This window comes from Macrotis lagotis, chromosome 3, assembly GCF_037893015.1.
Source record: "Macrotis lagotis isolate mMagLag1 chromosome 3, bilby.v1.9.chrom.fasta, whole genome shotgun sequence".
NCBI classification, from domain to species: domain Eukaryota; kingdom Metazoa; phylum Chordata; class Mammalia; order Peramelemorphia; family Peramelidae; genus Macrotis; species Macrotis lagotis.
Window position 1 is genome coordinate 114,964,311 of NC_133660.1, and position 26,546 is coordinate 114,990,856.

Below are 26,546 nucleotides of genomic sequence, written 5' to 3' on the forward strand. Positions count from 1 at the left end.
TTTTTATTTAAGCTTAAAATAGCCAAGTTGTTTCGAAGTAAAAAAAAATGATGACCAGATTTTTTATTTATAGGCATTATTGCACACTGCTCCACTTTAAAAAAAAAAGGAGACATGTGGGACAGGTAGTTGGGACAGTGGATAGAGTATTGGCACTAGAGGTAGGAGGGCCTGAGGGCCTCAGACACTTGATAATTATTGTTTAACCTTGGGTAAGTCACTTAATCTCATTGCTTGACCAAAAAAAAAAAAAGACATGCAACCAACATGTGGCAGTTAAATTGTTTCATTGCAAATGCTAACAGAAAACAATAAATTATTTTTCATTTCTAATTTTTTTGGTCAAAAACCCTCAAAAATGCAGCTTCTTTAGGTAAAGGAGACAAAGGTTAACACTACCAGTTGCACATTCACAATTTTTTTTTCCTCCATAGTTCTATAAAATGGCATATTAAGAACTAATTTTTTTTGAACAGTATGGAATAAAGGAAGGTGATGCCATTTTATATTCAACACTGAATTGGATAATATTATAAAAGTTTATTCTAAAAGTGGCAGAATCCACTATAATGAAATATTTCATAATTTCATTTGATTAAAGTGATAAGTATGAGGATTATAAAAACACAAAAACTTTACTTATAGAAAACAATTTTTAAAAAGAATGAAAGGCCAGAATACTCCATCGGATGTCAGCTCTTATGTTGCAGGAATTATTTCATTCTCATCCTCCTATTAGCAGCAGCTGGCACAGTGTTCAGTGTTTGCTAACAGAGCACACACTTAGGAACACCTGGTGGTTGGATGTCTGACTATCCACGAGATGATCATTCTAGCCAAATCAGTAGAGGTTCACTAGGGCAATTCGTAAAGGCTATCTCTCAAGTTAAATAAGGGTGTGTGATTTACATCAGGAAGGATATACCTACAAAATCAGAGATCCTTAAATGTTTCATGTTATTAAATCCAATACCATTAATAGACTTCTGGAAAAAAACTCAATTCCACAATTGTGCTCTAAACTGTTGCAACAAATTTAAGTATTTGGAAAATTCAACAAGTGTTAAGAAAAATCTTTATTGACTACATGGATATAATATTAAAATAGCCTTTTATCCTTCTCTCCTTGCCCCTTCTCTCAATACAATGGTGCATTTGAGTGAATATTTGTACCCTTAATCAGTTAGGAAATCTAGATCAAATCAAACTGACAGTGTTTTGTGCCCCAGACAACTCTCTAGCACTATTAGGTTGCTCAGAAGGTGCCAACCTACATTGGTTGAGAGAGTTTCTTCACCTGCTAGCCTTTCATAGCAGTGAAATCATAGGTTCACTCCCTCTCTCTATTTCTGCAACAAAAAACTAGAACCTTAACACTCCCTTAGTCTTTGGGAAAAAAAATTTAGTGTTGATGTTTTATTACAATAATGATACTCTTAATACAAGATAATAAAACTAATTTTTAAACTTCTATGAAAACATATGGCCAAAGAAACTATGTTGTGAACACTGAATTGTTTACATGAAGAATATTATTAAATACTATTTTGATAATCTTAGTATTACAATAATGATTACTTAATCCTGGATTGTTAATAGTTATAAGCATTTGAGACATTAAAAAATATAAGGGAGTTATTTATTGAAAGTTTTTAAAATAAAGAAAAGGGCAAGAGGAGCTCTTACCTTGAAATGGTCCTGCTTCAATGACTCCTTCTTTGGTGCTGTCAAAGCCATGAGATGTAATTTGGGTTTCTGATAGACCGAGTCCAGCTGGTAATGAACGCTTCAAATCCTTAGTAGTGTTTAAATAAAAGGGAGAATCCATGTAAAAATCCCACAATACATAATGCTTAGGCATGGTTGTATTATCTTAATCATATCTTAAACTAGTCTCTCTCTCTCTCTCTCTCTCTCTCTCTGCTGTCTGGAATCTGTTTATGGTGTCATAGCGTTCTAATGTGATGCATAAGCAACAAAATGTAAGAAAGGCTTTCAAAGGTACCATAGGCTTCAGAGAATGAATACTTTCCTTATTTGTTTAACTAAATGGCATAGTGACATTAAAAAATGTATTTTCAAATTTATACTATCCCAATTTCAGGCAAATGGCAAAAAAGTGAAATTATGCTAGACAAAGAGAAATTATTTCCTAACTAATGTTTAAGAAGGGTCAAATTAAAAATTAAAACCCCACAAAATACTCTCTTGAGATGATATATATATATATCTATATCTATCTATCTATCTATCTATCTATCTATCTATCTATCTATCTATATATTCCCCTAATGAAATCCTGACAGTAAATTAGATTGGGTATTTCCTTTTGTTTCACATTGAATACAAAAATATTGGACAAAATATTAGCCAAGTCTGCATACTGCCAATGAAAAGATGAAGGCAACCTATATGCTCATCATCACTCTCCACATGTGCAGATGTTGCTGGGGAAATATATATTCTAAACAAAGTTCACTTCAGAACTCAGATAAACACTTTCTGACTTACAGTCTAAAATAATGAGGAATCAAAACATTGTCAACAAATACAATGCCCTCTTCTTTAACACTGGTCTAAATGTACATTTTCTCACTAATTTATATACTGATCTAAAATAAGGCATATCAGTTAATTATAAGTTACTGAAACTAACCCATGTGTCTAGACCCTAATAGGAAATTACAGGCATTATGTCTAAAACAAGTCTAACTTCTTTCTAATCAATTTTCCTGATTAGTTTTTCTTAGAAACAGGAGAAGAGGACAAAAAGGATCAAGATCGTTAAGTAAATTAAATTGGTGATATTAAAATTGTAAGCAGATCTTCAAATTTGAAGGAACACCATGAAAGGCAAAGAAGTGCAGTATTCATTTATTCAACAGCTATTTATTAAAAGTTTGCTCAGCCTATGCTTCATACATTTTTAGATCAAACATTGACCACTTAAAAAAAAATATATAGGTTTTTTTGGCAAGGTGAATGGGGTTAAGTAGCTTGCCCAAGGCCACACAGCGAGATAATTATTAAGTGTCGGAGACCAGATTTGAACCCAGGTACTCCTGACTCCAGGGCCAGTGCTTTATCCACTGCGCCACCTAGCCGTCCCAATAAATATTTTTTAAATGAGCAAAAATCTATTTTATTTCTTAAGTGTCTCCCACTAAAGAAGAAAAAAACTGAAAAGAAAAATGAAAGATTTCTAACAAATATGTACAACAAATTCCCACAATGGTCAGGTTCAAAAAAAGATATTTCTCAATTTTGAAACCTAAATTGATCGTCTGTCTCTCAGGAGAGAGAGATCACTGGTTTTCTGGAACAGAACAGCCACTGTATTTAGGAGTATCCTTGAGTTTTTTGTTTCAAAGTTGAGGCAGCTAGGTGAGTAGCAGAAAGAGTGTTATGTCTGCAGCCAGAAAAACCTGAGTTCAAATTTAGCCTTACTTGTGTGATTCTGGGCAGTTAACTTTACTTCTATTTGCCTCTTCTCCTTCATTGTAAAATGGGGGTCATAATAGCATCAACCTTCAGGGCTTTGTGAGGGTCAAATGAGGTGATATTTGTAAAAAGGGTTAGCCCAAGGCCTGGTCCATGAGCTACTGTACAAATGTGTATTCCCTTCCCTTTCCTTTCTTATGTTTACTATGTTGTATAAAACGTTTTCCTTATTTTGGAGAACATCCAAGGCAAGTGCTCATAGAGGCTCAGAAGAAGTGATATAGGGACACTCTCAAAGTTTCTCTGAACAACTCTGGAAGTGATTGTGCAGTCTGAGAGACCCTGGCCCAGGACCACCAAAGCATGACATGCCCTCATCAGAGATCGAGGCATGAAGGAAGCAAGCAGTTTAAAGGAAATGTGAGATGCACAAGTTTAGAGAACCCATCCCAGGTGTTTCCATAGACTATTTTGTGCCTAAACTGTGGTAGATCCTTCTGAGCTCGTAATGGTTTGATTAGCCACAGTCATACACATTATAAGTTGTCTCTAACATAGTGATGTCATGTTAATCTTCTTTGATAATGAATAACAAGAACCATTGTATAAACTCTTTTGATTCTGCTCATTTCCTTCTTTATCAGTTCACATAGCTTTCCCAGATTTCTCTGAAACTGTCTCTAATAGTATAGTGGTAACCCATGGTATTTATAAGCCATAATTTGTCCAGCCATACCCAAGTGTTGGGCACCTTCAGAGCTTCCAGTTCTTTGCCACCACAAAGAAAGAGCTGCTATACTTTTTGAACATATGGCTCATCTTCTTCTTTTATTGATATTCCTTAAACTTCTGCTATGCCTAGCATAACATATTGTTGGGAGAGGGAAAATAAAGTCTGTATTAATTACAATCTTTGTAGGATTATATGTAAGTTCACACAGAGAAACACATTTGACTTTAGAATAATATTAAATAACATGCAACATCAATGTGTTACAGGCCTTTAGAGAAGGGGAAAAATCACAGATTGAGTTAATCAAGGTCTTAATTTGATGGCTCTCAAATTATGTTTCAAGATGTAGGGATTTAGAATGGGAAGATGACTGAGGAAGAAGAGGGCACTCTAGATTAAAGGTATTGGGGAATAGACTGTGGAGAGGGCAGGAAAAGCAGAGACAAAGACAGAAATTACTATGTTAATATACAGAACATAATGAAAAGTGAGTTGAATGACAAAGGCAAGGATGGTTCAGGAAAGACCTAGAATGCCAAAAGGAGCTTAAGCTTAATACAGAAAACAGCATACAGATGCTATGAATTATTAAGCAATTTAATTTTAAGGATAAAGAGGGGATAAATTCCCTCTCCCATGGGTATTTAGCTGGCAATATGTTCAAGAACTGACTTCATAAATAAATTGTTAGATAAAGCCTTAGGTACCACAGGTCAGGCACAGTGCCAGTACTAAGAACACAAATAATACAAGCTAACATTAAGGCAGTCCTTTCCCTCAAAAAGTTTATGTTCTAATCTATGAGAGGATGACAAATAAAAGGGAGCTGAAAAGTGAGGAGGTGGGGGGGTTGGGGACAGGTGACTCAGTGAGCATGGTGAGAGGGCCTCATGTAGAGGAGGTGGCTGCAGGAGGGCAGCAGCAGCTGCTGCAGTCATTCAGGAATGACAAGCTACCTGACTGAGTGGTGGTGTTACAACCTGTCCTGCAGGTTCACAGTCACCAGGCCTGGAAAGACACTAGGGCTTGAACCGTGTACACAGCAAGAAGGTCCCAAAGTCAGACAAGGTTAGAGGGCCAACACTGAAGGGATTAGGTACAAAGTGCGATTACTAGAGATGCAGGTTGAGAGGCCAAGACAGCAAGAGCAGGCCAAATCACAGGTGTTTGATTTAATCTGATTCAAGCTGCCTGGTCAGAGGAAAATCCAAGGGTGGGAGCCACAGCCTCAGGTGGGACTAGCTACCCAAGTTATAACAAAATCTGGCAGTAGAAAGCATTAGAAATGCCACTCCAAGCTCTGATCTCTGTCTGATGATCTGGGAGGGGATGGACTATTGCAGAAAATTAAGGAGGCCCGCATGGAGTGGGGGGGGTGGGGGTTGGGGAATGAAAGATGCTATTTCCCACCACTAACAGAGCATCATAATCCCAAAACAAGGGCAGGTTTGTGAGGGCAGCCGGCAGGGGTGGTCACAAGCTGATGGCTGTTCTGCAAGGTCCCTGGTACATTTGATAGGACTAGACAGAAGTCCTTAATGTTTGTTTGGAGAGACTGAATAGAGGGCTCTAATGTGAGCTGGTGGTAGATTAAATGTAACTGATTTGGTTGAAATTTAATGTTTACAAAGTTTATTCCTTAGCTGTCACCACTTCCCTCTGTCCACTGAAATTATCTTATATGACTTCCTACGTGTTTGCTTGTGTACACATTGCCCCCATCCCCAAATATTTAAATGTCCTGAGAGTGGAGATGATTTTGTTTGTTTACTCAGTACTTGGCAAAGTGACTGGAATATAGGGGGAATTTAATAAATGCTGATTAAATTAAATTGATTTTCTGAGTGACCAAATTCAAGTTTTCATGTTCTGAAAATGTAAATAAAAAAATAGATGACTCTACTGAAAGATAATGCACAGAGAATCAGGCACTGTAATCAGTGAGAAAATAATGAGAAAAGGCCTGCAAGTACTTTAGGTTCTTATGCTTCCAGATGGAGAGTTGTCTTCTTACATCCCAACCAGAAACTAAATCATGTTAAACTCCCTACTCCTTCCACTTCATGTTAAAATCCCTACTCCTTCCACTTCATTTATTTTTTTCCCTTCCACTCTTATAAATAAGAGCCACATTTTTAACCAATCGTCAAAGTATACGAATAAGAATAAGAATAAGAAACACCTAGAGCAAGAACCTGATCATGAATTTCTGATGTCTACAGCCTTAAAACAAACCAAAAGACTAATTTCAGTTCCTTAGTCAAAATCTTTTAGTTCATCTTCTTTGCGGTAAATATTCAAATGGCTAAATTACAAAGAATCCTTTCACCATATTCCACAAAGCTTGTATGTAATTTTATGAGGAAGTACTCCCAAGGGCACAACTGTAACCCAACCTAAAGGTCAGTAAGGCAAAGATCATCCCAGTATAAGTGACATTCAGAAGGAAGAAAACTGGCATGAACAGGAAAATAAAACCTCCTAGGTCACAGTATCAATAAGATGCATACTTTATAGGCAAGGTTTCTTGGATACAGAGCTGTTAGGATTTAACAAATATTATAGAAACTAGAATATGAGAATCTTAGAATTAGTGCAGAACTCCCTTTCTGTATTTTCTGAGAATATGAAAGGCTCATTTGAAATGATGGTTAACATTTTAACATTTTCCTGGTTAACTCTCTTCCCTCTAAATGAATAATAGGCTTTCCCCTTCAATATCCCTAAGCCCCCATATATTTGTCAGTCAAAAATCTCCACACCTATGCTCTAATGGTACCTTTACAATGCCAAGAGAATTTGAGAAAGGCAGTGGGGAGCACCCTAATGGTGAACTACTGAGAGAATGCCCATGTAGACTGTACAAGATGAGTAAGAATACCAGAGGGAATAGCAACATCAATGAGACCACAGATCCACTGGGAGTACTGGAAAAGATATGAAGCAGTAAGTGGGGAACCCATTATAGAACAGAGAATAAAAGAGGAAACAAATGCCAGATGATAAAATCTACAAGTTTCCAACTTTAAGGTGCCCAAAATAAAAGAAAGTCTTTACCTGGTTTTTTAAAGAGAATCTAGGTAGAAAGGACTATGTTATTAGAGACAGCAGAGAATGTATGCCGATGAGGCTAGGAGAAAGGAGTGATGCTAACTCACTCATAAATGCATAGATTTAGGAATACAATAACTACTTTTTTTTCAGATTTTCAATGATGGTTTAAAAATTCCACTAATTGGTTTTTACACTCTTGTGTGTTTATTTATTTTTAGGTTTTTTTGCAAGGCAAATGGGATTAAGTGGCTTGCCCAAGGCCATACAGCTAGGTAATTATTAAGTGTCTGAGACCAGATTTGAACCCAGGTACTCCTGACTCCAAGGCCACTACACCACCTAGCCACCCCTCTTGTGTGTTATTTAAATGGTTATTTTTGAAACTGAACATTTCCAAGACACTTTCTCTGTTGTCACTACATGATTAGATAAAAAAAAGAATTATTTCAGATATGGCATCTCCACTGTACTCTTTCTCTTTTCATCTAATTGTCATATTTCTGGCATCTAGAATTCTTTGACACACTGAGTTTCCTTGGAAAAGAAATGGAATCTAAAAAAAAAAAAGAAAGAAAAGTAATGGAACCTATACAGGAAAAAAAATGTCAATTAGAAGAGACTTAGTCACAAGCAAAACAAACTTCCTGATCCTGAAAAGGAAAAAAGAAAGAAAGAAAAAACTAGAATCTAAGAGTTTGGAAGGGGAAAAGAGTTCATCAGTTGTGGAATGGCTGAACAAACTGTGGTACAAGAATGTAATAGCATATCACTACACTTTAAGAAATGATGAAAAAGAGGATTTCAGAAAACAGATACAGAGCAAAGTGGGCAAAACTAGGATAATGAGTTTTTCAAGAACAACATTTAAAAGAAAACTCTGAAAGACCTAATAACTCTGTTCAAAGATAATATCAACTTTTCTCCAGAAAATTTAAGATAAAACATGTTGTACATCTTGTGACAGAGTCAATGTAATTTGTTCTGCCTGACTATGCTTTGTTAAAAGGTTTTTTTCCCTTTCCTTTCAGTTTTCAGGTAGAGGGAGAGGCCTTTTTGTGGCTAAAGTAAAGTAATTCAGAACTGCTCAGAATAATTGCTCAGAATATCACTAATGAAAGAAAATCCAAATAAGATATAAATCAGTCAGATAACTGTCAGATAAGACAGTCTATCACTGCATCCAATTCAGGCATAAAGGTAATAATTAAAATAAGAATTCAAAGAAGGGAAAGACTGTCAGTTGGAAACAGTGGGAATCTTTTTACTACAGTTGAGAAGGGACTTGAACTGAAACCCTTAAACACACAGAAAGCATTCCAACTTTTGGATATTTAGGGGACAGCTGTACAGGAGAGAAGATTAAGCCCAAGTAAAGTCTAGAAAATAAAGAACAGTGTTCAGTAACACTAAAGAGCTCAACAGTGAAAGAGCAGGTTTAGAGGGAGTTCATGGTACAGAGGTAATCAAGGGTGAAGTGGGAAAAATAATCCAGGTTTTTCAGCAAGGAAAATATTTGATATTTTAAAAACATTAACCTGGAGACAATGTGTATGAGGGATCTGAGCTGGGAAAGATTGGAGGCAGAGGTCTATTAAGAGGTTACTGAGACAAACCAGCCATCAGTTGACAAAGGCCTCCATGTTTGCTAACATCCTCAACCTCTACATCAACATCTTTATTCCACCCTCAAATCATACACATGGACGGTCAGACCAAGAGTAGTTTATTTTTAGGATCAAAAATTCTGAAATTCCTCTCTGCCTATAATCTCTATTGTCCTACATCTTCCTGGGCTGTAATCCTTCTCGATGTAATATTCCATTCTCACCATTAATACCAGTCCCTTCAGTGCTTTCTGAAGATTGATACTGACTATTCCTCCTATCCTATCCAAACTGGAGCCAAAATATTTTTTTTGGACACAAATTTGGACCCAATAAATAAATACACACACACACAGACACTACTTGGCTGAGTTACTCCAGTAAAGCATTTCATCTCTGTTGGCTTCAGTTTGCTGAACTGCAAAATGGGACTGAGGATGATAATACCTAGCTTTCAGAGCTGCTGTGAGGACTAAAGCATGTAGCACAGTGCCCAGCCCAAAGCAAGAACCTCATAAATGCCTCCTTCCTTCTTCCTTCCTTCTACACATGGCTATCATGGGCTTGTGTGTAGCATTGACAGAATCTGAATCTAGTTCTTCCTAACTCCTAAACTGGCCCTCTTTCCGTGTCTGTCTTCAAAAGAGCTCTATCAATTTAAATAAGTGGGGTTGATTAGCCTGGGGAGAAGATGGATAGGTGAGGATAATCTTCAAATAAATATTCCCTTCTAGGACCTCTCCCACTCATGAAATACTAAGCTCTGGAGACACAGAGAAAGGACAAAAGCAATCAAGAAGCTCACAGTTGAAAGGGGGAACAACACAAGGAAAATTTGGGGGTCAGATCTGAGGACAGTCAATCATAATAAGGGGACCAAGGGAAGGCTTCTTTCAGAAAGTGGGACATTAGCTAATATTTGAAGGAAGCTAGGAGACAAGGAGGCTGAGATAAAAAGGGAAAGTCTTCTATGTGTGGAGGAGAGCTGGGAGTCAGGAGACATAGTGTTTCGTGAAAGCCAGGAAGCCAGTATCGCTGAAAGGAAGATCTAAGAGGACCATAATGGGAGGATGACACCAGGTCATGAGAGGACTTAAAGACAAGAGGATTTTGCAATTGATCTTGGAGCTGAAAGGGAACCAGTAGAGTTGACTGAGGGAAGGGAGGGATGTTTATGTTGCGGTCCAATCAGATTTGTACTTTAGGAAAGTCAATTTGAGAGCTAAATGAAAGACATCTTGGAGTGGGGCCAACCAACAGGCTATTGCAATTGTCCAGTGTTGAGGGAATGAAGGACTGCCCCCCAAGGTGGCTGCAGGGTCAGAGGAGAGACAGAGGCATATACAAGAGATATTCAGAAAGGAGACTTGATCACTGATGAATTTAGTTTGGATAGTTTCAGATGTCTATGGGAAAATCCAGTTTAAGATGTTGAAAAGGCAGTTGGAAGTCAGAAAAGAGATTAGGGCTGGATAAGTAGTTCTGAGAATCCTCTGTATGGAAATAACTAAAAGCATAGGAGCTAGCTTTAGTCACCACCCAAGTGAAATAGTAAATAGTCTTGGGGGACTTGAGTTGACAACCTTGAGCAGACCTCAGTTGCCTAAAACCAGCTACACTAAAGAATTTCAGCAAATTCTTCCCGGTTCTAGTACCCAGAATCTTCCCCCCATCCACTTCTTACTCAAGGACATGAAATCAGATCAACATTACCAAGGATGACATAAATGACCACAGATTTTAAGACAGAAGAAGCCTTGGAGATCACTGATTCCAACTCATTTTTTCAGAGAAGAGGAAACAGAGCCCCTTAAAACTATGTGACTTGTTCAGTGTCTGAGATAGGATTTGAAGCTGCAGGACTAGTGCTCTATCTTCTTTGGACAACTATGATGCCAAAGAAATGGATCCCTTCAGTGTGCATATTGACTTAAAAAACAACAAATAAACATTATCCATGCTATATTATATTGTGATGTGTAGACTAGATAATACACAAGACAATGCAGTGAAACACTGTGGTTCCACTGAGTCATCATTCCCTGTTCCACCCAAGTCAGCGCCCTCCCTCCCTACCCACCTAGCTCTTCCATTGTGCTCTCTGGAATCTTTGCCCTAGGGTTAAATCACTTCTCTGAATATCAGACACATGCCCTCTATTCAGAATTACTTTCCTTGTATTTTACATCGAACTTTCTAAGTATGTTTGTTTTTTCCCCTCACAATAATACACTTCTTAAGAATGGTTCCCCAAAATTTGATTTGTTTTGATAATCTGCAATTCTTTTTTGAAAATCATATACTATGAACACTTATTCAGTAAGAGCTTGATGGTCCTTGGGAATAGACTTGTGTTCATCAGACTTTAAAAAATATTTTAAAGTTATTATTTAAGTTGATTTAACTGTTCAGCTAAAGATACAGAAAAACTAAAAAATACAAACACATTCAGGCACCTACTTACTTATAATTTCTTTCTTATAATTAGCTCTTCATTTCCTTTGACTGTCTAATGATAGGAAAAAATTTTTTTTAGGGTTTTTTTTTTTTGCAAGGCAAATGGGGTTAAGTAGCTTGCCCAAGGCCACACAGCTAGGTAATTATTAAGTGTCTGAGGCCAGATTTGAGCTCAGGTCCTCCTGACTCCAGGGCCAGTGCTCTATCCACTGCACCACCTAGCTGCCCCATAGGAAAAAATTTTAATTTTTATTTAATGATAGTAAAAATTTAGGGACAAACATGCAAGTAATATAGTCAGTGTATCATTCAATTCAGACTTCAGCAATTCGTTTATAGTATCATGGAGAAGAAGCATTTTTTTTCTTTTCCTTCCTACTTAAGCAATTTGATTCCAAATTCCATAATCTATATACATTTGGGCTCTTAATTGAATACTATTTATCTTTCTAACTTTTCAAAGTGCTGAAATTTATATCACTTATTGAAGGAAAGAAAATAAACTGTAATGTTTCAACTTTTGAGTCTGTTTAGGTTTTGTGGAAAGTATATATGGTTTACAAACAATTATTTTCTAACATAAGGGTTTCAATGAAATGAGGGTACTCTTAGTTGTAAATAAATTTCTTTCACTTCTAAAACAAAGAGAATCTTTAGGCCTGAGAGGTTTTTCAGGCTGCTAAGGGGGAGGTGGGGGAATCAAATTATTTAGTCTGTACCAAAGTCTTTTGAGTTTTCTGCAAATATCTATTTGTGATTCTTAATTTTCCTAGCTCCACAAGTTTATTGCTAAGCCATAAAGGCGATTAGCCTCAAGACTTTTCAAAGACCAATTATAAATTATAATATAGGATAAAAATAATCATAAAACTATTATTAGTCAAGGATGTTTCTGCTATAGTTATCTGATGGTATAACTAAAGTTAGCTGCTAATAATCAGTCAAGAAGAATTTATAAACATGAATGCAAGGAAAAATCAATTTCCTCTAATTCTAAAAATTATTCATTCTCCTGACCCCCCCTTCCAAAAATATTTTTAAGAAAAAATATGCTAGTTTATTACTCGGAATTATGTAAAATGAAAAAACTAGCAGAACTGAAATAAAATTAATATTTATATACAATTTCTAGGCGTCTACATTTTCTTAAAAAAATCACATCCAGACAAATTCAAACAACATAATTATCAGCACATTAAATACATGGATTAAATAATTGCTAGAGGAATTTCTCCCTTCCCATTCATTTTCTCTACCTAGTGATCTCCCAGTAAATGGCAGAACTTCTGACAGTTATTTCTATAGCAACCAAAAGATATTACAAAACACACTGGGGACTTGATTGAAAGGTCAAGAACAAGAAGTTAGACTTTCAAGGAGTAAGTTCTTTTAAACAAACATTAGAAATAAAAAAGATTAACTTCATAAGGGACTAAGCAAAGCTGTTTTATACCTTTAATACTCTGGTTGCTCCATTGTCAAATATTATTATGCAAAATCAAAAAGTAGGTAAATTCTGGTAAAATTACAAAAGTTTCATAATATCTAGAATTTAATATTCCAAATAAATGTTAAAACTACATAATGTAGGCTTATCATCCTTATAGAGACACAATATTATGACTGTAATAGATCTCCATATCCCATACTTTCATATACACTGGATATATTTTGATTTTAAAAAGCAGGAGTAGTTGAGAGACGAGAATAGATGAGGATAGATCAACAAGTTGGGAATAGATATCGATTGATATTTATTGTGTATCTACTAAATAAACGATAATTATCACATCAGAAAAAGAATAAAAAAACCAAAGTAGACTGTCTATAGGTCCCCAGTTATTTTCTCATTAAGAGCCTAGATAACTAATTTTGGCACCCAGAGGTAAATTATTACCACTCCACATACTAAATCACTAAAATTTAATATCAAGGAAGTGTCAACAAAATTAAACTAGATAGGCCTTGATACTAAGAACAATTTAAAATATATCACTTGTAGCAATGTTTTCTAAATAATAGTTGTAAATGTCTTTCATGAACTTTAAGATATATTTAAATATAATTCTTCATTTTTAACATAGACTCACAAGCATCAAATGCTATCCACATAGTAAATATTTAAATGACTTTAGATAATTCTTTCTTTAAAAAACAAAACAACACAAAACAAACAACACTTTAATACTAACCCCTGAAATAAAATACTAGCTTTTTATGGCTAGTAAATATAGACACAAATAAATATAATTTTCTGCCTATCCCTCTTCTCTCCCTGACATGTCTTCTCTAAAAAGCAAATTTAGAAATGTTTAAAAGCAGCAATTTTAAAATAATTATCACAGAATTTACATAAGTTTAGTTTAAAAAATATTTTTAAACCTGAATTTCAATAAAACCTGTATTTCAAATTGATTTCTGCTATAATCTGCTATAATCCAAGGTATAATCCAAGGGACACAGACTTCAGCTGAATGTCAAAGGGAGTTCATGACACAAAAAAGTTTAGATCCCTTGAACTTAGAGAGAATTTTAAGTACTTTTTTTTTAATTTTTATTTTTTTAGGTTTTTTTGTAAGGCAAATGGGGCTAAGTGGCTTGCCCAAGGCCACACAGCTAGGTAATTATTAAGTGTCCACTGCGCCACCTAGCCGCCCCTTTAAGTACTTTTTAATAGGTAATCTGGTACAAAAATAAAAATGTTTTCCTCATATTATTAAAACCTACTGCCCAGATTTCTTGAGATTTCTTTCTTTCACCTTTATATTAATTTGTTAAGAATAATTTTGGAATAAAAATGTAAAATTTCATAGTCTACCCCTTTAAGCCAAATATGTAACACTCTATTTTTATGATTTCCTTGAAAGTACGTTTCTTATATACTAAATAACATCTCATTCACCATAGTAGTTATTTTTTAATCCCTAACAACTACCTTTCACACTTCCTCAAAAATACTAATGTGGATGTTATAGCATTCCATTTAATCAAATAACTCAGAAACACAATTATTCATACTAAGTCAAATCAACAAATGTTTATTTCTATTATGTTAAAACTGTCTAATTTTCCATATGTAGAACAGGTTTGTTATTGTTAAACCTCCATACAGTACTCTTAAAATACTGAAAGACACTCATCCTGTGACATTACGAAAATATATCAGCCTACTCTCTAGAATGATTTTCCTGGAAATTCTTTCACCTTAAAGCCTGACAAGATTTTTGGTAGCAAAGGGTAAATTAGAACATATCTTAAAGACACAAAGTGCCAAAGATCTAGAACCTCCTGCTAACCAGTGTCAGCACACCACTTATGTTTAAAAATACATCTTTCTGAACACCTTTCAGCAACAAAAAAAATTCTCATCTAAAGTCTCTTAGCAGTCATTTTTACTATTGCTGTGAAACTTATTATCAATGTACTTGGTCCTTTGGAAACACAGTTCTACCAAATTATATTTCCATATTAGAAAGATATTTACATTTTCCATATTAACAGCTCTTTTACACATTACATTAATTGGTGCTAGATGCTAGAGTATCCTTAATAAATAAGAAATTTTAAAGTTGATAAAGAAATGTCAAAATGTTTTTTGTCAAAATGATTTTTCCCACAACATATAAGTCCTAGAAAATAGATGACTTGAGTATTAATGATTAATAACTTATTAAGCTTTATACCCATGCTCTAAAGAAATTCCTTCAAAAAACACAAAACTAAATAAGGGCATTTAATACTCATTAATTCTTCAGGGAACCAATATTTCTAAAAAGAACAATGCCAAAAATCAAATAAAAACAGTATTAGTTCTAGGTAGCTTCAGGTCTTACAGTGTGACTCTTTATCTTGATGTGCTACCCATGGGGCACTTTAAATCCTTAACAGAAAAGCCTCTGTTACAGTAGCATAGTATCCAAATGCAATACAAAATGCAAATGCAATGGATGTGAAAGCCATGATTGATTAGGCAATGAGTCTTTTTTAAGGTTTTCCGATGACAGACTAGTTGAAGAATTTAGAAAATCTTCCATTATATTCAATTTTGAAGTTATTAACAGATTTGGGGCCCTCAGAAATGAGAGGAAGATAAAGCATTTTTTTTGTCATAAATATTCAATTCTCAAAGATTTAGACTAGTTCAATGATGTACTGGCAAAAACAGATCAATGGCAAAAGTGGATCCAGATCCAGAAGCCTGGGGTTCAAATCCTGCTCCTACCACTATGTAATGCTGAGCAAGTCACTTAGCATGCATGGTATGTATTTGTGAAATGAAAAGGCTTTAATTAGATTATCCTTAAGGTCTCTTCCTAATTCTGGCCTTTTAACTCAATTTAATTTCCATTCAGCATACTCACACTTACTATATTCTTCACTGCCTTTTGGTGATATTCGACTGTAATAGTCCTCACAACCATGCAGAATCACCAGAAGAATAATGACTTCTAAATGAGCCTTTGTTTCAGAGAGAGAAGCTTGGGTTCATTACAAGTACTTTATAATTTCCAACTCTGGAAGTCTTCATCTACCTGGTTTACCCAGGATGAGCCTCTGCCTTGTTCTGGGGCTTAATGTGGTCCATTTAAGGCCATCCACAGAATATCGTCTGGAGGACATCATCATTGACAGAAGGATCGATGGCTACTTGTTGTATTCAACATCCTCCAAAAGAGTGACAAACGGTTTTGGAGAGCACTTACCTCCCTAGTTTATGCTTCACAAGGTATTAGCACTCAGTATGAGAGTTATCTTGACTGTGATACCTCTGAAGTTTTCTTTTAGGATTTGACATGAATATGAGCAATACTTTGTTGCAAGAGTTTTCAAGGAGTTAGTTTACTGAATCAGATATGGTGATTTATGATAAACAACAACTGGCAGCTAGGTGGCACAGTGGATAGAGTGCTGGACCTGGAGTCAGGAGTATCTGAATTCAGATCCATCCTCAGACACTTACTAGTTCTGTGACCCTGGGCAAGTTACTGAACTGTTTTTTGCAGTTTCTTCATCTGTAAAATAAGCTGTAGAATAAAATAGCAAACCATTTCAGTCATTTGCCACCCCAAATGAGATAATGAAGAGTCAGATACGACTAAAACAAGTAAACAACAATAACAAACAAGAAGCACAATAGGTTCTTGGATTCTCTGTACTTTTCAATCAAATGTGTGACTGTAAAAATGTGGTCTGTGGTAGAATATTTTTGTGAAAACCCATAGTTCTGATTGTTTTAATTAACAATGTTCTTGATACATAGTGTAAATTTTTCTCATGAATGTTTTTAGAGAGAGAGAAAAGTTAACATAAAGATTAATAGTTGACGTTTCTGGGTGGTCTTTGAAAAAATAATGAAGTCTTGATTTTTTTCCAAGTGTTTGTCTCCTTTTAGATTATTTTTAAGACTTGATTCCTCAATGGTCTCAGAATTTCAGCACGGCTCTCTTCTGGGTGTAGGTGGCTGGTGTAGCTTTTCTTCATCATCTGTTTAGTGTCACTTCTATTTTTTCAAGCAGTACCATCAGGGATTATGAGATTGGAGTCCAAATGTGATAGTTTTACTATAACTGATAGAAAAAAAAGATTTTGCTATGGAAATTTTTACAAATTTCTTCCATTTTTCACTCCCTGATAACATTCTCCCAGTTTCAACCTTAATTGATCTCAAGATTATCTGGCTTATTTAAGTCTCTCACCAACAAGTTTTATGTAAACTATTTCTTGGCATTTCATGAAGTGATGACGTTCATAATCTTCTACCTTTACCCTGCTAAGATTTTATAAACAAATTTATCTTCCAAACCAAGGCTACACTTGGCTGCTTGTTAACTCCTCACTACCCCAAGAAGATGATCTGTTTATAGTTTATAAGGGTGCTTTTGTTTTCCTTGTCATAGTGAATGATTTGCATTAGTTAAACTTCCTTGGAAAATGATTATCAATATTTATGGCTTGTCTTTTATTAATTTTTCCTGTTTTTCAGTGTCAATGTGTTCAAGAATGGACACATTTAATTCCTATAATATATCCATTTAGTAACTGTACCAGAATCTAACTTCTAGAGTCCCAATTGTTATTATTTACAAATTCTGTTGCTCTGGTACTATTTTTAAAATACATAATAAGAAATCATAAGAATTAAGGCCATTTTTTCTTTGCTTTGGTTTACAAGTTTGCTTTGGCCAAAGAATTTATCATCACATGACCAGCCTATAAGATGGTGAGGTCTATACTCAAAGCCTTTCCAGAATACTAAAACCAGAGAAAGTTTGTATTCCACAAAGAACCCAGGGTTATATTCATGAAACAAAAGGGGCATTAGAGCAGGACTTTTTTGTATATTACTTAAATATTCCAAAGGGCCATGATTTTACACAGATGAATCTACCAAGGCAGACTGCAGCCCATCTTAACAGTCATAGAAGATAAGAGAGACAATTTTGATTATATAAATTTAAAACATTTTGACCCAAATATCTTAGTAAACGATCTCTAAGATCTGTCTTGGCAAAACAAACAAATAAAAGTGATCATAAAAAGTGATGCAGCTAACCTAGTGAACTTCCTTGACTTGAGCTAGCATAGTTTTCAGACAACAGACCTACCATCTTTGAGGCTTGCAAGGCCTTCTGCAACTTGGAAAAAATTTGTACTCCATGAGTATAGACTTCAAGAACTCAGTCACCTCCAAGCCACAAACCGAAGTAGGACGTTAATGGAAGAACTTACCATGTTAACAGATTTAAAAGAGCGTTCTTTGCTCAATCCAAAAGATGCTCTGAAACTGGGCACATACCCAAACAACATATTACAGGGGGCATTTACCAAACAGACTGGAGAGTACATATAATTGAAAACATGTAGGGCACTGTCAGCAATTTAGTACTATAATTTAAAAGGTTAAGGAAAATGATGAGATTCTCACCCTCTTACAATCTGGCTTCTGACACCATTAGAGGGATAAACTGTTCTCTAAAGGTCAACCATCCTCTCTGATAAATCCAAGTGTTTCTTCTCAGTCCTAATTCTGATACAATGCAGTTCCTGATGCTGTTGGCCTCTCTTTCCTGGATACTCTTCAGGTCTTTGGTAGGGTGAATATTTCATCTCCAAAAGCAAATTTTGAGACATATTTTTAAAGTAACAATTTAAAAATACTAATTACCAGAGGACAGAACAAGGATTTTCACACATGAGTCTATGAACTTATTTTTTTAATTTTTTGATAACAATTTCAATATTACTATTATTTGCCTTTGTAATTCTATTTTTTTTTATGAATTTTAAAAGAATCTGAGAAGGGGTCCACAGGATTCAGACTACAATGGAGTACATGACATTAAAAATATTTATGAACTACTGCTATATTAGCATCTCAAACACAGCAAGCCACAAAATGAACTAATTAGATTACTTTCCACCCCCCCCCCCCCGATTTCTACAAACTTTCTATTTCTATTGAGAGCATCTCTATTCTGTATGTTACCAGATTTTGCAGTAATCATCCCTAAGAAGCAGTCTGGTGTAATAAATCAATCAACAAATATTTCTGAGGTCCTTATTATGTGTCAGGAATTGTGCCAGGCATGAGGGATATCAATAAAAGAAGAAAACCATTTCTCTTCTCAAGGAACTTAAAGTAGATAGAATTCCAGATATGGAATTTAAACCCTTATCTCTGACACTTACTAGCTGTGTGATTATGAATAATTCACTTAAGTGTCCCTGGTCTTAATTTCTTTATCTGTAAAATGGGGCTGATACCTGTATCTCTATATGAAAGAGTTGTTAGGTCCAAATTAAAGAATGTATATAAAGCAAAATTTTTTGAAGGCAATCATTCTTAAGTGACTTGTCCAGGGTCACATAGCTAGTATGGGTATGAGGCTGAATTTTAACTCAGAACCTTTTGACTTTAGGATCAGTGCTCTATCTATTGAGTCACCTAGCTGCCCCTTATATAAAGCAATTTATAAACTTTAAAGTACTATGTCAACTATTAAGTATAATGTGAGTTATTATTAATATCTGACTCTTCCCCCCCATATTAAATCAGGTGTCAAGTCATACTGCACTCAACAATTCTGGCATCTGGTCCCATCTCTCATTTCTCAGTGACCATCCTAGTTCAGGGCTTTCATCAACAGCGGGGCTGATACAGAATTTTTAGTATAATTTAATATGTCTCAAATACACAATTTTCAAATTATTTAATGCTTTATCTGAAAATTATCACTTCAAAAGGCAAATACTTGGAAAATGCAACCCCCCACTTACAACTTAAATTTTACAAAGCTGAGAGTATCACTTCTCTATCCTTTTATTTTATCAGTAATTAAGCAATGAACTCATTAATACTGTCACTAATATGCCAAAACTGAACCTATTACATACAAAGCATTATGCTGGGGGGTGGGAGGGGTGAAGTAAGAGAAAGGGGGCATCATAAAAATCATTTACAAACTGAGGCCCTGACACTTGTGGCAGACATCATAATAGCAATTATTTCAGATACATGTTATGGGATCAAAAAGTTCTATGCAGTTTTTCTTAAAGTTTAAACATTTCTAAGTTTTTTTTAAAAAGTCTGAGAAGGAAAAGTGTGAAATTATTTCCCAGTTAGTCATTAATTGGAAAATAAAACCAATTTGTATTGATTTTATTGCAGTTAACAGTTATTTTATTACAGTTAACACAAATAAAAATGTTTATTTTTTTTCATCACTCAGGCAAGAATTTGGGTTGATGTTATTGATGCCTGGAAGTAAATCCTCTCTACCAATAACTATAATTCTTAAGAGGTAATACTATGAGCAATCTCAGTATAACAAGATTTGCTGTAATTCAGGAGTACTTTTAACTTTTTGATATTGTGCCAAAGATTTCCTGATCCACTAGATACATATATTGTCTTATTATTTTATAGCAATATTTAGATATAAGATATATCCCTTGAAACAACTTCATACATTGGTGTCAATGGCTACTACTGATAAATGCCAATGCAATTTATCCACTCTAGTGCTAGAGGAACTTTTTACTACTGTTTGAAACTTCATAAAGTATTTGAAGACTGGCATATTTCTGGTGAAGAGATGGTAGCCTTATCCTTTGGCAATGCCAAGAAAGAGAGGAAAATGGAACACTTTTGTTTTTCACTGAATGCAGAGCATCACTAGAAATTGTTCCAAAGTCAGATATTTTACAGCTATCTTACAAGAGGAATCAAACCTAGAGAGGTGTAAAGATAGCCAATATGAGTCAATGAATGACAATTTTTTTTTTTTACTTGAATACTCTTCATTACCACCTCCAGGCTACATATTTGAAAGACTTAGAATGTGAATACAATAGTAACAAGAAGATATGGAGGAGGTTAAAAAAGCAAACCGTGAATGGAGCAAGAGTTAGGCAGTCACCATCTAAAAGTGCTCTCCCATTCTACTGCTTAGGTCACAGCAGCCCCTACTGGGCAGTCAAATTATGACCAAAGTAAAAGCTGAACTACATTGTTCAGATAATGAATGAGTATATAGAAGAGGAAAATTAGTGAAATTCAAGTTCTCTGTTAAATCTGCTTAAGAAAATTATCTTTAACATTTTTGCTGACAACATCTCTTCACTGCCTATGATTACAACAATATGCAAGACAATTTTAACAACTATACTTAACACAATTAATTTGGGCCCAAAACAAAAGTAATATAAGTTTTGCCATATAGTGTTATAATTACTCTCCATTTTACTGTTATTAAAGAAACAAAAAGGTGGCAGAATCTTGTGGACCTTAAGAATTCATTATACAAACAAGCCATTCCCTAACTGACAAATGGTCAAAATATATACAAAGGCAATTTACAGATGAGGAAATCAAAGGAATCCATAGTCATATGAAAAATTGCTCTAAATCACAACTTATTAGAGAAATGCAAATTAAAGCATCTCTGAGGTACCACTCCACACCTCTCAGACTGGCCAATATGAGCAGAAAGGACAATGACCAATGTTGGAAGGGATGTGGGAAATCAGGGACACTAATACATTGTTGGTGGAGCTGTGAACTCATCCAACCTTTCTGACCTTTGTGGAGAGCAATTTGGAATTACGCCCAAAGGGCGACAAAAATGTGCATACCCTTTGATCCTTTGATCCAGCAATACTATTACTGGGTCTATACCCTGAAGAGATCATGAAAAAGGGTAAAAATATCACTTGTAAAAAAAAATATTCATAGCAGCCCTGTTTGTGGTGGCAAAGAATTGGAACTTGAGTGAATGTCCACCAATTGGGGAATGGCTTAATAAACTGTGGTATATGTATGTGATGGAACACTATTGTTCTATTAGAAACCAGGAGGGAGGGGGAGGCTAGGTGGCTCAGTGGATAGAGCACCGGCCCTAGAGTCAGGAGTACTTGAGTTCAAATCTGACCTCAGGCACTTAAAAATTACCTAGCTGTGTGGCCTTGGGCAAGCCACTTAGCTCCAATGCCCTGCAAAAACCTTAAAAAGAAAAGAAAAGAAAAGAAAAGAAAAGAAAAGAAAAGAAAAGAAAGAAAGAAAGAAAGAAAGAAAGAAAGAAAGAAAGAAAGAAAGAAAGAAAGAAAGAAAGAAAAGAAAATCCAGGAGGGATGGGAATTCAGGGAAGCCTGGAAGGATTTGCATGAATTGATGCTGAGAGAGATGAGCAGAACCAGAAGACCTAACACCCTAACAGCAACATGGGGTTGATGAACAACTTGCTCATTCTATCAGTGCAACAATCAGACATAATTCTGGGGTATCTAATTTTAAAAAATTATTTTATTACGTAATTTTGTTATCTCGTATATTTTTTTTCCCTTAAGGATATGATTTCTCTCTCATCATATTCAACTTAGATCAATGAATACCATGGAAACAATGTAAAGACTGGCAAATTGTCTTCTGTGGGGGTGGGGGAAGGGAAGTAAGATTAGGGGGAAAATTGTAAAATTCAAAATAAATAAATTTTAAAAAAAGAATTTGTTATACAAAATGATATATTAACATTCTGAATGTCTTAACACTGATAATTCATTTATTTTAACTAACTAGCAATTTACTTTTTCTCCCTCCCATTCTCCACTCCCCTCCCCATTGGAAAAAACAAACAAACCAGAAAACAGAAAGTCCTGTAACAAATATGTACAGCCAAGAAAAACAAATTTCCACATTTAGCTACATTGCCCATTCCCCTTCCCAAACTCTAAACAAACAAACAAACAAACAAAAACAACCTCAATCTGAGTCCAGCTCCTCTCCATCTGGAGGTGAGCAGCATGTTTTTATCATGACTCTTTTTTGGACTGTGGTTTTCATTTTGTTAATCAGGATTCCTAAGTCTTTCAAAGCTCTTTGACTTCATGATAATTGTTATTATTGTATAAACTGTTCTGGTTCTGTTCACATCACATTGCATCAGTTCATACAAGACTTTCCAGGTTTCTCTGAAGTTATCTCTTCATCATTTCTTGTAGCAAATAGTATTCCAATACATTCATGTTTAGTCATGCCCCAATTGCTGAGCATCTCCTCAATTTCTATTTCTTTGCCTCCAGAAAAACTGCTGAAATAAATATTTATACATATGTTCTTTTCCTCTTTCTTTGATCTCTTTGGGGCAAAAGGCCTCACAGCAGCATCAATGAGTCAAACAGTGCATTTGGGCGTAGTGTCAAACTGTTTTCCAGAATGACTGCAGTACTTTAGAGTTTCACCAACAGCACATCATTGTGCCTGGTATTTTTATAATTCATCCAACAACATTTATCATATTGTCAACTCTGAAAATCTGATGGGTATGAGGTAGAGCCCCAACAATCACTTCAATTTACATTTTTATAACTGATAGTTATTTTGGAAAATATTTTTCATATGGTTATTGATTATCTAGAATTTCTTTTCTTGTCTGCTGCCTGTTCATATCCTTTCACCATTTGTCAATTGAAGAGTGACTCTTAGTTTTATAAATATGAATCTGTCACTGGGGTTTTTAGATTTACTAAATAGTGAACTACAACTTCATTTGCTTCTCTATATGGTATATTCTGTTCCACTGATCTGTTCCCTGTTCTGTTCCACTGATTTATTTCTGGTGTCTTTAAAACTGCATTTTAAATAAGGACTCCCAATTTCTGGTGGATTTAAAAGAAAAGAGATCAATACATGCTTGTGTTCATTTATAAAAGGAGAGGACAGCATTAGAAACAGAAGTTTGGGAATTAGAATTATTTTTATTTAGGGGAGTGTAGGAAAGAGACTGGCTTATTGTTGTCAAGTGAATTTCGAGTACAATCATGCCATAAAATGCAAATCCATTTTGGGGGGCAGGAATATCAAGAATACATTTTTTTCACTAGTTGTATTTTTACAGAGGCCATTTAGGATAAGAAATGAAGGAACCAGTAAATTCTAACGAAGTACGTAAAGAAGTACTGGTATAGCAGTCTTCATGAACATCCTAATTACTTTTATTATCCTATTAAATTAAAATTTTTTTTCTATAGTCAGTTAAAATTCTGGCTAACATCAAACAGAAGAAAGAGTGCTAAACTTGTAGCTCCAGAACCTGTTTGAATTAAACCTCTGACACTTACTACCTGTGTGACCTAGGACAAATCACTTCACTCACACAAATCAAGGTTCTATCAACTGTAAAAACTGTGGGCTGGACTGGATGTCTTTTAAGATTCCAAACAATTCTACATCTCAAACCCTATGATCTTACCAAGAAGTTCTTTATTATTTACTTTTTTTCAGTGCTACATAAAAGTTAATTTTTAACAATGCATCTATTAAGGGGCGGCTAGGTGGTGTAAAGTGGATAAAGCACTGGCCCTGGAGTCAGGAGTACCTGGGTTCAAATCTGATCTCATACACTTAATAATTACCTAGCTGTGTGGCCTTGGGCAAGCCACTTAACCCCGTTTGCCTTGCAAAAACCTAAAAAAAACAAAACAAAAAAAAAACAGAAAACAAAAAAAAATGCATCTATTAACTCTATAAATGGCATATTTTGAACCATTTTAAAAATCAAGGCTTATCATTAGTACATCAAATTCTTAGGCATACAACATAAATTCCATTAGGAAACAAGTGAGTCTTGACATTGTCAGACATTAAGAATGAATGAAATCCAGAGTGAAAATATCATGGCATTCAGATTTTTAAGATTCTTGTTTCATCTGTAAGACATTCTAAGCTGACTCATAGAATTGAAATCCCATGCAAGAATACTCTGTAATAAAGATACTTAAAGTCTGAAGATATATATATATATATATGAAGTTTAAAGCTGAAGAGAATTTTTTTTCCAATATAAGTCAATACATAATACATTAGGAACTTCATCTTCTTTTAAGTGGTCAAAATGAAAGATTTTATTTCAAATAACTAGAATCAATCTTTTAAAACTTTTAAATATAGTAATACATAACTAAATTAAAAATGAAAGAAAATGCTGATTTGAAACTATATTTTTGTAAGGATTTCCTAAATGGGCTAAACTACCTTTTTAGCAAAAAGAAGCATGGATGTGAGGGTAGGTAATCAGTTATGTTTCTAAATATCCTAGAAGTTTTAAAAGGTCTTAGGAAGAACATACAATTATTTTCTTTTTTACTTTTTCCATATGTACTACTCTCATCAAAGTATCCTAAAAGTTACAGAAAGAAATCTTTTATGTTCAAGTAGGTTTTTTCAACTCAAGTTGGACTTAAAACTTAAAGAAATTAGAAAATTAGAAGAATCATAAGCAGAAAAGGTCCCACTAGTCTTTATTTTTCACTAAACAAAGTTTATTTGTGCCTACATAATCAAGAACGCCAAGCTAGCCAGTACAACAAGACAAAGAAGGAACTGGTTAGGAATTATAGTACTGTTCTAAGAAAAGGTCAGTTTCTGAGGGAATAATCTACATTTATGATTTTTTTTTCACTTACAACATAATTCTAAGAACTCAAATGGATCTGTAATCTTATTTTACTGATGATAAAAATCTCAGTACATCTATAATTGTTCATCCTTGTTCATTCTTATCCAGAGCCTTCCAAAAGTTCACCAAAGGGGGTTATTTAACATGCTGAAGAATCTTCTTGCTTCTTCCCAACATCTTGAGGATACCAGTAGAGAATTTGGCTGTCCATCCATCATCCTTTGCCCTTGCCCTGTGACTATTTACTGCTCTTTTCCTGTTTCCTTGAAAACATCTTTTACTCCTGTTCTTCTTCAAAGTTCCTCATTGATTTTATGTGACAGCTTGTACACACTAACTCTAAGAGCAGAGCCTACATCCAGAACAGTGTAGTTCTGGTCATAAAATGGAAACCTTAAATGGTTATTGATTTATTACTTTATTTTGCTAACTACCTAACACTATGACCTAATTCATCCCATCATATTAATCCTTAATGCTTGGAAATATTCCTTCCTCAAAAAGAATGCTTATGCAAAATTTTGTCTCATTTTTATCTTAACATTTAAGGATTAACAATTATTTTATGATTCTTTGCATTTAAATGAAAACAATATGTCATACCCTGCTAAACCCATGCTCATGTGAATCTTCTACTTCTCCATTGCTGGTCACTGGTATTTCTGCTGCTGAATTTTTGGGAGATTCTTGAGCCATGGTAGACTCCTAAAAAAAAAAGAGAAATCAAGATAGTATTAATAACAAACAACAAATAATAAGTGGCCTCTCCTTTTCCTGTGATTTTGTCTCTGTATCAATATTTTGCTAGTATTTTCACATGTGATAAACAAGATAATATAACCAAAGAATTCTGTAGCTTTAGAGGACAGAGCTTAGTAATTCTTCTTTACCCTTTTGAAAATGAGGAAAACTACTTAAAAGCAGGTAACTGTAAGAAGTAGTGACAATACTGCTGTTTCCAGAGGACTCAAAGTATCTCTACCAAGCCCACCCTTCTTACCTTTCGTCTCCTATTTTCTAATCCTCAATAGTTACATCTCATTACACAAAACTCTACTCTATTCCACTTCCCAAGTCCTAGTTTCAACACTCACCCCCCTACAAACATGCTCAACTTCTACTCCAGATTCCTCCAAATGCCCCACCACCTGAAACTGTGCTACCCATTATTTGTCACAACCATTTTTCCCACTGCCAGTCCACTGCCTCTACCACCTATTTATTCCTCAATGACAAATAAATTCATAAGAATTACTATACCTGTCTAAAAAAAAGAGACAAAATTGAAACAGTCTCTGCTCTCAA

General features: G+C 34.9%; 1 protein-coding gene across 3 annotated transcripts in view; it reads right to left on the minus strand.

Annotated features, from left to right (window-relative positions):
• The window catches only part of ARFIP1 (ARF interacting protein 1), a 136,512-nt gene that overhangs the window by 84,909 nt on the left and 25,057 nt on the right, over window positions 1–26,546 (minus strand). For 2 of the 3 annotated variants that reach the window (XM_074229123.1, XM_074229125.1), the window contains exons 2-3: window positions 25,845–25,946; window positions 1,687–1,795 (exon numbers count right to left, since the gene is read on the minus strand). In XM_074229123.1, the coding sequence (XP_074085224.1) occupies window positions 1,687–1,795; window positions 25,845–25,937 (202 nt within the window). In that variant the 5' untranslated portion in view covers window positions 25,938–25,946. Of the gene's footprint in view, window positions 1–1,686; window positions 1,796–25,844; window positions 25,947–26,546 lie in introns of those variants that run through there. The other variant, XM_074229124.1, reaches the window with a different exon arrangement.